A 12,478-nucleotide genomic window follows, 5' to 3' on the forward strand; every position below is an offset into this window, starting at 1 on the left:
GCCGCCACCACACTCAAGCTTCAGCTTAAGATGATGGTCTCCTGTATTTTGTATGTGTTACAGGCCGTAGCCCTATTAATTCGATTCAATGATTAATGATTTTCCCACTGTTTTTGTATGATTATAATTCATCTATTGCTTACAATACAATGTATGTCAATATTGGTACATTATATATGACTATATTTATATTAATTTTGTGTTGGATATTATTGGATTAGTGTTGAAAAATTGTTATGTTGTATATACTTTATGAAAAATGCATAAATAAATCAAAATTAATCAAGTATCGCTAGCTAAAGAAATCAGAAAATCTCGCTGACGAAAATATCGTCAGAGCTCAATTAATGTTCCAATAACAGCTCACAGTGTTTGAAGTGTGGGGAAAACCCGCTTCTATAAACGATCAGGGTGAAAGGTCATGAAGAATATACAGGCGTTCCTCTGAAAGCTGCTTGAACCGACCGACCATTTTCTGAGTGCTACGTAATGCATCTCTCTTTCCTTAAACCAACTCTTAATATTTTGACAGGGTCTTAACAGTAAGACCTTATTCAATCTAATTTATGTTGGTACACTCCTACAGGTTGAACAGAGTATAGGTTGTGATTTCATGCCTAAAATATACATCGGAGCGCGATAGAAATCAGCAATATTGAACCCGAAAGTACAGCAAGGTAAGCATACGAAACGACATCCACACTCGTGTGTTCATAATGTATGTTGTGTCTGACGCGTAGTTTTACACATAATGCATGATCACTAAATGGGCAATTCCATGAGATGGGTGTCATGGGGTAAAAAATGAATTATGTTGAAACTCGTCACTTATTTCATTTTGTTCATTATACTTCATGGGCATGTGGAAAAGCCATTTTCCCTATTCATATATACCTCCAGAATGGCAGATATTACACTTTGAAGTTAGCTTACATTTTCATTGAGAATTACATTGAAAATTTACTTGAATGTTTGAGTTGAATCCATTATTATAAAAGAATGGTAAGTAATTGATTTATTGATTTTTATAATGTATTGGGTATTTGTTTCTAGTTGTCTGTAAGAAAAATGTTATCTGCATGCATTCCCATGAAATGGTAGAAAGCATACTGCCGAACTGCATAAAACTAATGTAACGTGAGTAACGAATTGATTTTGATATTCTCTTGCATTTAAAATCTGCCAATACAAATTCTCTTCATACTGCTTCTACCTAATATGAAATATAGTGAAAGAGTTGTGTATATGCAATTGTATCATAATGACCGAGGTACAAAAATTGTAACGTAAGATCTGGAACGTGAGTAACAAGGGTGTAACGTGAGTAATGACACAAAAATCATGAAATACAAACATATATTTCTAAACCATTGACAGGAAATTCTTGTGTGTGACCAAATGGTGACTTGAGTAAACTAAGGGCCGGGGCATAAAGAGAGCATGGTTCTTTAAATGACCTTACATGACCTTGCTTGAAGTGGGTTTTAAAGCCCAAAGACCACATTCTCTATCCAAAGAAAGGCTTGATTGTCAGATTAGACAAACCAGATGTGGCCAATAATCATAGACACTATAAGTTATTTGTTCGGTTCTATGCCTTACATTACATATCATTTCAGATATCAGCTATGCATTCAACTTTAAAACCTTTTAGCCAGCTTGATTTATACATATTTTTAAATGCTTAAAGCTGTAACTGGTACAATTTTGGCGATTGATCTGTGGAACAATCATAAGACAGATGGAATCATCTGGATATAATTTACGTATGATACATAACAGATTAACAAAAATCTGCATTTCTGATATTTTCTCTTTTTTTGCAATGCCGCTTTTTTAGGAATAATAATTTCCTGTCAGCTAGTTAATTACATGTACAAGTGTATATAAGACCTTTACAAAAATTGTTAGTGTTACTGTTCGTTGTAAACATTGTCAACCCCAAATTGACAATTACTGAACAACAATAAGTTTATTCAAAGTGAAAATTCACCAATAGCGGAAGATACAAGAATCAGTTCATGAAGGTTGAGAGGTGGATTACTAGATACATTTGTACATAACAAGGATGCCATCCTCGAGTGAGAGTCTGGAGAGGGACATTATGACTAGTGTGAGGGATCAGGGAGGCATCTCACCTCCCTGATGTATCGTAATGGGAAAGGGTTCCATATGTACCCCCCACTATTATAGACCTACATCAATTAATGAGCTTCCTCTGAAGTCTGCAATACCCTAGGATACGGAAATCAATGTTACCCTAACTCTAATCCTAAACTGAGAAAATTCTAATCCTAATCCCAAAGCCATCTAAACTTAATCATGTTACTTAAACATAACGCATAGCGGTGGTACATACTGTATAATGGAACTCTGGCCTCGTAATGCAGCTATTTGTTTTACTAATACATGTACCCCTTTAGAATATTTACAAGTTACATCGATTCCGATTTTGTTCTATGATTATAGCAACTCGCAGCAGCCTGTTACAGGCTCACCATACAGCTAGTTAATGTGATCCCCTCCACTCAAATGAACCAACATAAATCAGTTTTACTGAGCAAAGGTAGTAAAACATGGTGCACATTACTAATAAACACACATCTGTTAAATTATGCCTCATTTCCTTGTTCGGAAATTCTACCGTCACCCCCATTCCTTTGCACTAACTTTCCCATTTGTAATACCCCCCCCCCCCATATTTGGTAAATACTACTTTCATATTTCTGCTGATACTTGTCTATAATGTTTACCGCTATGTGTTTCTTTTGCTACTCAGACAGATACCATGGCAACGTTTCATCAAATCAGCAGCCAGAATCTGGAGTGTCCTATCTGTCTGACACTGTTCAACCAACCTAAATCACTGACATGTTCACACACTTTCTGCAAAGGATGCCTGGAACGAGTGTCCCAAACTCAGCCAAGCCAACAAACAATAACATGCCCTGTATGCAGGAAAGGAACTCCCGTACCCAGTGGAGATGTGAGTAAGTTACAAACAAACGTACCCCTGAATTCTCTCGTGGACGAAGTGAAAACCAAGAATCCAACATGTACAGTTTGTGAGATGGACGAAAAGCCGCCAGCTGTGTCCTACTGTCAGGACTGTGCGAAAAATATGTGTAAATCGTGTGAAAGTGCCCACTCAGCCTGGAAACCGGTCTCTAACCACGAAGTGGTGACCGTGAGCGAGGTGCTCTCGGGAAAAGTTCCGGTGAGGAGGCGACGGAAATGTAAGACACACCCCAGCGCTGATGAAGACTGTTTCTGTACACATTGCCGGGAGAATATTTGCAGTACGTGTGGGATGCTAGAGCACATGCAAGCAGGTCATCAACTTGAAAGGGCAGCCGTCCATGAGGATAATGTAATGAAAAATATCAAGGAGTTGCAAGAATGGACAAAATCAAAGAAAACAACCATTGAAAGTCATACCGATTGCATAGAGACACAACGCAATGAAATAACAACTATGCTGAGAAAACTCAATGATGACATCGACAAGACGTACGAAGAATACATACAATTATTATCAAACAGAAGAGAGGCCCTGAAATGCCAAGTGCAACGATTGTCTGAAAAATTCGAGAAAGAATTACAAACTATGAAGGAAGAGAGTCGCCAAACAGTCAGTCACATGAACGCTATGGAAGAGCTGGTAACTAACGGTATGAAGGTACCACTAGAGAAAGACTCGTTGTTTGCACATGACACGTTATGTGAGAACTTGATGAGTTTTCTGGAACGAGATGATCCTGACGACCAGTTACCCAGAGCTGTGACACAACGAGCTCAGAATATTTCATTCCATAGATACGTGAAGGTCAATGAACTTTTTCTTGGAAAGCTGGAAGGTTACACGCCCACAGCAGACGTAGAGCTCCCTCGCAAAGACAGCATGAACTGTATGACTCGTGCACTGGGCGGTAAGATGGTGGTGGGATCATGGCAAGGCGGAATCCACCTCTACTCCCCTGATGGCGAGTTACAGCAGACCGTACTAAAAGATGTCAACGTCTTTGAAATTGGATTCCTGGCTGATGGCCGAAGTGTTGTACGTGATGGAAATAACAAGATGTCACTCTATACCCCACAGTGGGAGAAGCTAGACGTCACGTTCGAGACGATGAGTAATGATGACGGAGGGTTTGGAAGTCTCACTGTGGATAGAGATGATAATATCTATGTGAGTTATAGAAAGCCCAAGAAGATCCAGGTTTTTACACCACACGGTGGTAAGGCAGTCAGGGAAGTAATGTGTGATGGATGTATGCCTCAGCAAATATTCTCCTTTCACACCACTGGGAAACTGATACTGAAAGATGTATCAGGTGTCGTCTGCCTTGATGATAATGGGAAGAAGGAGAGTGTCTTGGAGAAGGTGGGTCTGTATCCCTACCCAGCTATTTGTCGAGATGATTCGATCATTGTAGCTTGGGTAAAACACGAGGAGGGTCTTGTAAGTATCGATCGATACACGAGAGTTTTGGAGCAAGTGAACAATATCGTCACTGATTTCAAAATACAACAACCCGAAAGACTTTGGTACTATCTGCAAGAGTTTGAGAGTGGTGAGATAGCTTTCTGCACTCCAGATAGACTCTACATATTTTGATGCGATAAAATGTGAAATGTGATAGGCCTAGATGATTTTTGTCATGCAGTAGAATGTATGTCGAACTAGAAATGTCGTTACATGGCGACTGGAGTGCCTCCGCCATATCGCATGGTTCTCTCATTAAGTCTATATTTCATCTTGACAGTATGTGGAGACAGTTTTACGTGATTGGTAAAAAGATTGAAACGAAGTGTTTGAGAGTTCGTCTCAACCACAAATGTGTTGAGTGTTTACATTCCTTGCAACAGCTTTCATTTTGATGGTTAAGTTGTTACAGCCGAGAGCAAGTACGAGATGAGTGGCATGATGTATGTTGACGATACACAAATTTACATTTGGTAGAGATTTAACAATATTGTAAGGGTAATCAATCTGAAACAATTTGCAATCCCAGGCTTGTATGGCCGACATAAAGAATATTATTGGTCAGTATAGTCTTAGATTCAATGACAAGACTGAGGTTCTTCACAAGTAATTCTAGGCAATGTGGTAGCATTGATAGCATCCAATTAAAGGTGACACTCTGATACAGACTGTTAACTCTACCAGAAACCTTGGTATGAGACTAGATAGGCATTTGACAGTGTCAACTCGTGTGAATTAATTTTGCATACCGGCCTCATTTGCCTTGCACAAAACTGAATTTGATTTCTCCATTCTTTCCTAAAAAGTCGACCGAGAGACTTGTACATGCTCACATAATATCTCGTCTTGATTTTTGTGATGGCATTTTATATTATGGGCTACCGAACAATGAAATCTAAAAGTTGTAAAGAATACAAAACTCTGCGGCTGGATTGCTGACTCGTACTTGACTTAATAAGCATGTATCCAAGTCTATAAGACAGCTGCACTGGCTGCCAGTAACGCAACGGATTGACTTCAAGAAATTAATTATGGTATTTCTGTGTGTGCTGGAACTAGGTCTTACTTATCTACGACAATTAATAACAAAGTATCATCCAGCAAGAAATCTTCACGCTCAGTTCATTTTTTAAAGGGGATGGCTAATTAATGATCAGTGGGAATGCAGTGGGAATGCTGGGGGACGATTGTTCCAATCCTTGTGGGATTTATTTAAGAGTACATTATATATCTATTGTTGTGTGAAAATTATTTGCTTCAGAATGATCTCATATTCAAGTAATGAGCAGTTCAATGTTTCCAGGTTAGCATGCCTGTACAGTGTCGGGGCGATCGTGAACGGACCGTTAAGGATCGCCCTGTCACTGTACAGGCATGCTTACATTTGGGGGGAGTACAAATGACTGATTGCATGTTATTTAGATGAAAATTCGATGTGAATGAAACGTTTTCTGTCCTTATTCTTGTGATTTAGGGGGTAGTGAATGTCTGAATACATGTTATTCAGATGAAAATTTGATGTGAATGCAAAGTTTTCTATCCATATTCATGAGGTGATTTGGGGGGTAGTGAATGTCTGAATACATGTTATTTAGATGAAAATTTGATGTGAATGAAAAGTTTTCTGTCCATATTCTTGTGGTGATTTAGGGGGTAGTGAATGCCTGAATGCATGTTATTTAGAAGAAAATCTGATGTGTATGTATCTTACCTATGTTGGGAATAATTATGTAATCCGTGTAATTTTGAGTAGAAATTTTGTTTGAGATCGAAATTCCCCTCTTCCCCGTAATCATTACGCGAGATTGCGTCCGGATAAATGGAGAGATCCGGATCTTTCCCTATAAAACCATTGTGCAGCAATGCATGTGTTTATAGTTTAATCAAGTGTCTGCATTGAGTAATATTCAAGTGCTTTGGCTCAGTTGGTAGAGCGTCTGCCTCCATTATCCAAAGTAACCGGATTCTAATCCTGAGTCTATCGGAGCAATATGCGTGTAATCATTCTGTCCCTTGTAGTAAGAGGCAAAACACTCAGTTCTGTGTGTGAGAGACTCACAACTCATGCATGATCTAAAAGATCCCGTTTCATCATCCATCACAAATAACAGGGTACATAATTATAAACCCGGTGAAGCGGTGCCGCCTCACACCCACCTGGACCCCAGTGCACCTCTAGTGCAGCTGTATATGGGCTATCCAGCAATCTTCTCAGATGGAAAACAAACAAACAAACAAACAAACAAACAAACAAAAATGTATGGAGAAATAATGTAATTTCAGCATTAAATAGCAGTAGAATAGTAGAATATTATCATTTTCATCTCACCTATATGCTACAGGGGCTTATGAAGGAAACATAAACACATGAATACCAGCATATTGCAACCAGAAAAAAAGACTTCCGTCTTATTCTTCCTTTTAGTCAAGTTTTTACTTTTCTGTGAGGCCATCAGCGGTAAGTGCTCATAAAAAGTTACATGTTGGCTAACATGCAAACTTCTATTCCGTTATGTACAAAAAAAAAAAAAAATCCAGCTGTTTCTATATTATGGTGCGTTGTATTTGCTTGTGGTACCGTCTTTATACAAGTGTGACAGTGTATTTCTCAAACGGTTGACTAAAGCAATACTTCTGCAAAGGATTATTCTTCAAATCATTTCAATAGCTGAAAGTGTTACGGCATATTAATAATTAAGGAGATATCCTTCATTTCTTTTTTATGTTATCAGTGATGTTGTAATCATAAATCCACACTTTTCCTGGATTATGAAATGGTATAATGCTCCTATATGCTTTACAAAGTTATTCATCTGTGCTCAAACTCTTACAACTTTGTGTGAATACACGTGTCATTCCAGGGCATGTGTATTTGTTTGAATATAGATGCAGAAATAAAATTGAATCCAATCAAGTTAACATTCCTTTAATATCTTTTTTTACTTCATTATTCTTTATTATTCTTTGTATTGTTGTTGTTGTTTTGGATTTTTGTGCGTGTTGTTTTTGCTCTTATGGCAATTCTTATTTTGCTTAAATCTCTGATTATTGGATCACAAATTCTTTTAAACATTGAAATGTCCATGCAATGATTTCTTGAATTAAGTGAGAAATCTATTTGCAAGTATCGCCGTGGTGAAAATAGTTTTAACATCATTATGCTGTTGCTATAAAATCTTTCATGTATAGAGTTGTTGTTGGGTTTCTTTTTTTTTTTATTTGGTGGTCCGAAATTTACTAGTATACCGGAGGCCCGCTTTATTAAAAGATGAAATCGATTGTAAATTCCCTTACCGCACAGGCTGCCATAGACTTATGATAGAAATCAACTATATAATCAATTATAACTCTTCATAAAATGAGCCCGGGATGTGTATATAGTTGCTGGTTTTTTTTTTCATTGTGTTTCTCTGTAAATACTCGGTATAAAGAAAAAATAAACCAGGTGGGTTTATTTAGGACGTAATGCCTCTCATGTATTATATAGTCCATCCTTCGTCGATGTTGATGAATGATAGGTAAAAATACAAGAGGTAGTACTGGTATCCTATTGTAACACGTAGGTACTACAGTATATATATATATATATATATATATATATATATATATATGTTTATATGTACATGTGATAAATAATTAAGTAAATATTATATATGAGATTAAAACCTAAAATGGCATTAAAACGCTTTATCCTGGCGTTAAATAATTAAGTAAATATTATATATATATATATATATATATATATATATATATATACGAGGGGCGACTGAAAAGTTTTGAGCCTTCAAGAGATGGTAAGAGGCAGAAATACTTTATTGCTCTATTTTTTGCTTCCTCTCATCTTTGGCTCTTCGTGGAGGGAACCAGTCCATGGATGCGTCGTTGCTACGCAAAACGCGCACATACACACTGCGCGGTTACCATGCACTGTGGCAGCAACTACCAGTCTAGACGCATTCCATCACAAGCAGGTTAGTTTTGAAATCCGTCCGACCAGGAGCAGACGTATACCCTTGGGTGTATGTTTTGCTTCAGAAACGGATTTTTAATCTAACATCACATCGCATCCTGGTCGCTGATGAAGAATGCGATGACTAACCTGTTTGGTGTCTTGTTTCTAAAACATGCGCTTAATTTCCTCGCCAGGATAAAGCGTTTTAATGCCATTTTAGGTTTTAATCTCATATATATATATATATATATATATATATATTATATATATATATATATATATATATATATATATATATATAAGTAACAAAGCTGCAACAAAGTTCATGCTGTATTCACCAACGGTTTATTTCTTCACACAAATTTTCGAGCGTCTCGCCGCCCTTTCTCAAGTGTCAACACTTGAGAAAGGGCGGCGAGACGCTCGAAAATTTGTGTGAAGAAATAAACCGTTGGTGAATACAGCATGAACTTTGTTGCAGCTTTGTTACTTATCTTTTTATCTTGCCAACACGTGGACTACCTTATCAACATATATGTATATATATATATATATATATATATATATATATATATATATTGTAGGCCTAATGCGTTCGTGAACGTGTGTGAGTGTGTATGAATGACTGTTTTCAATACAATGATTGGGTAAAAGTGAATCTTTTTGACATCCTCTGTCTTTGACCACATACAATACATAAAACTGATTATTTAACTCAAACCAGCAGTCTGATCGGCTGGAAATAGGTCTTTTTATGTTGTATGTCTGATTGTAGGGAGAAGATAATATACCGATGTGATGAGCTCAGGTCATTTCCTCTAAATAATTATTTCCTTTAGGACAATTCTGTATGTAGGCCTATATCATAACTTACAAGTTAATGGCGATCGACTCGGCACATATTTGCTGTAATTTTGTTTCAAAAATTCACTCTGGGAAATATCCCAAATCACGTGATAAGAATAAAAATATGGGCCTAATTGTTAAGTAATTCACACGAGGAGGACGAGAAAGCTTACTATGAAACCAAGTTACATCTCAACACAGCACACAATCTTTACTCTTTGTTATGGTTTGATAAGTCTTAGTTAACTAAAGAAATCAGAAAATCACGAAATTATTCGTCTCAGCTCAATTAATGTCCCATAAACAGCTCACTGTATACTATGTAAAATTTCATTATGCGCTGTGTGATTTCGGATATAGACAGTGCTGGCGGTGTGGGGAAAACCCGCTCCTATCACTGTCTTTATATAAGAGGTCAGAATGAAAAGGTCATGAAGAATGCAGACATTCTACTGAAAGCCGCTTGAATCGACCGACCATGTTCTGAGTGATACGTAATACATATCTCTGTCATTAAACTATCTCTTAATATCTTAATACTGTTTTGACAGTAAGACCACAGTCGATCTAATTTATGTTCGTACCTTCCAAAGGATTAAACAGACAACAGAATGTGAGAATGAAAAAATGTACTTTGGAGTCCGATAGAAATCAGCAATATTGAACCCGGAAGTACAGCATACTTGGTAAGCATATGAAACTGTATATGTATTCACATTCGTGTGTTCCTAAATGTTGTACCTGACACGTAGTTGTACAGAAAATGAATGATCACTAGATAATACTTATGATTATTCCTTCTTTGTTTAACATTTCTATTACAATGTTGCTGGTTTTGTCTTACATTTTTAACCCCAGTAGCTATGTATATATTTGTAATTCTTTGCCGAACAGAAAATCTGGCATAACCCATTTACAGTAATGCTGTTTGAATAAAGATATTAATCATTAATCGTCAGAGATAGTTGGGAGATCATAAAATTATGTGTAAAACTTATCATAGGTAAAACCTCTTTAGGACTTGCCTTGTTACTGTATTAAGAGTGGCCTGCACAATCACTTTCTGTTCCTAGCTTTATACAAGAGAGTGGTATCAAATGTCTTTTGCAGAACTTCTGGAACTTGATCAAGGTGTCTGCATGCCAGATAAAAGACAAAATTACTCACAGAGTGAGTCACGAGACCGACACCCACGAGTTATACAGCCCATTAGTCATACAGCTCACAAGTTATACAACCCATGAGTTATACAGCTCACGAGTCATACAGCCCATTAGTTCGACACGTAAGCTAACAAGGCCCACGAGACCGACACATTAAGCCCCGGGTTTTATCTGTGGAACTCGTGGGCAGTTTTTACCTATACAGTGTCGAACTCATTGGCTTTATTTGCCTGGTGTCAAACTCATGTGCTGTATGACTTGTGAGCTGTATGACTCATGGTCACGTTTTGAATGTCGAACTCGTGGGCTGTATGGCTCGTGGGTGTCGGTCTAGTGGGATGACCCCGTTTCTTGTACTCTGAAGGTCATTGGTCCATTAAATAATACTTCTCTTCCCTTGCGTCAAATTTATTTGGGCGCATCTTAGTCCCTCCAAACTTGTTAACATGACAACAAAATGTCAGGAACAAGTAGCAAAGCTGGCATTAAATTGTACAGGTACACAACATAGAGTCACAGCAAGATAGTGTATTTTGATATGCTTGCAGTTGGCAAAATGTTGATCGAGTTTTATTTTATGACGATGTTGGTCTCCTCTCCCTTTGTTCTCTTTTTTTTTTTTGGGGGGGGGAAGAACACGCGTTACTTTAAGTACTCCTTATATCCAATGGTGTGATTGTTTTACTCCTCAAAGAATTACTTGTGGAGAATTAATGACCTGAGAACAAAAAACTGCCCTCTTCTTCAGAAAGAGAAGCAAGGAGGGACGTTGGAAGAAAGAGCCGAACAGCTAGATGTTCTGCCCCTAAGTGTATTCTTTTTCTTGTTTGTGTGTTGTTCTTTTTTCGGGGGGGGGGGGGGGGGCTCTCACCAAAATTAAGATAAATATTTTAATCAACAATGCAAGGATGGTACCCAGAGCATTCCTTTTCAGTTCTGACAAGATGAAACTCAATGTTCGTATAAAAATTGGGAATTTGGCTGGAAAAGGTTAAAGGAATCCACTCATAGCAATTCAAATCTTCCCCAAAGTCTGAAAGATAATTTCTCTGGGCGCTAGATTCATTGCATGTCAACATAAACCTAAATGGACATCGAATCCACAGTGACTGTACATCACAACTGGCTGCCATCAGGCAAACAATATGGTTGAGGGTCCTTCCACTTTACTCATTTACTTTATTCAGCACTTCCTTTCAATATTGTTGACAGAAATATAACATTCCTATGTGCCTAACTCTGCTCTTGACGTAATATGAGGTAAATGAATAAAGTTTTCAAAGGACTTCCAAGACAAACGAAAATCTTATCTTCACACAAATCAAAACTGTCTCTCAAGAATACATAGATATATCGTATGAATTGAAGGAAATCCTGTTACATTACTCACATGCAACAAGCCAAATTAATTCGTGTTTCTAGATAAGTTTCTCACATTTCGCTCAGATTTTCATTGATTTTTTTGTTTACATAACAACTTCTATTTACGATATCGCTGGAGGATATCTTCCTTCTATCAACATGCTGTAGAAGTTCACGATTAATGATTTTGCTACAACATGTATTTCCCATAGGCGCTTGCCCGAGTATACATGGGACTCGTCCTCAACGGGTTAAAGGTGTCATCCCTCTATTATCTGCTCGAATAGCCCCATCATTTGGTGAATACATCGTATGCAATTCTTTGTTTTACTAGTACCCCTTTAGAGTATTTACAAGTAAAATCTGATTTTATTCTAGCAACTCGCTACTAGCAGCATCCTGTGACAGGATCACTCGACAGCTTATGATCTCCTCCACCATAAATCAGTTTTATTGAGCATACTTAGTAAAACATGGTACACATTACTAGTCAACAAACATCCGTTAAATTGTGCCTCATTTCTTTGTTCGATTTAAAAATGCCAATTCTAACGTCATGCTTTGTATGAACTTCCCCATTTCTCATATTGGGTAAATGCTAATTTCATATTTCTGCTGATACTTGCATATGTGTTTACCGCTATATGTTTCTTTTGCTACTCAGACGGA

General features: G+C 37.4%; 1 protein-coding gene across 1 annotated transcript; it reads left to right on the forward strand.

Annotated features, from left to right (window-relative positions):
- The first annotated feature begins 476 nt into the window (after positions 1 to 476).
- Positions 477 to 4,618, forward strand: LOC139740083 (uncharacterized). The gene is made up of 2 exons (XM_071650673.1): positions 477 to 677; positions 2,780 to 4,618. Exon 2 carries the CDS (start codon positions 2,789 to 2,791, stop codon positions 4,616 to 4,618), a length of 1,830 nt encoding a protein of 609 aa, XP_071506774.1. The 5' UTR covers positions 477 to 677; positions 2,780 to 2,788.
- Positions 4,619 to 12,478: the final 7,860 nt, after the last annotated feature.

Source organism: Diadema antillarum, unplaced genomic scaffold (genome assembly GCF_040938485.1).
Source record: "Diadema antillarum isolate AM-2024a unplaced genomic scaffold, OU_Dant_1.0 seq00000833_RagTag, whole genome shotgun sequence".
Classification (NCBI taxonomy): domain Eukaryota; kingdom Metazoa; phylum Echinodermata; class Echinoidea; order Diadematoida; family Diadematidae; genus Diadema; species Diadema antillarum.

Coding starts and splice junctions, on each gene's coding strand:
- LOC139740083 (XM_071650673.1), top strand. CDS start 2,789: ATGGCAACGTTTCATCAAATCAGCAGCCAGAATCTGGAGTGTCCTATC.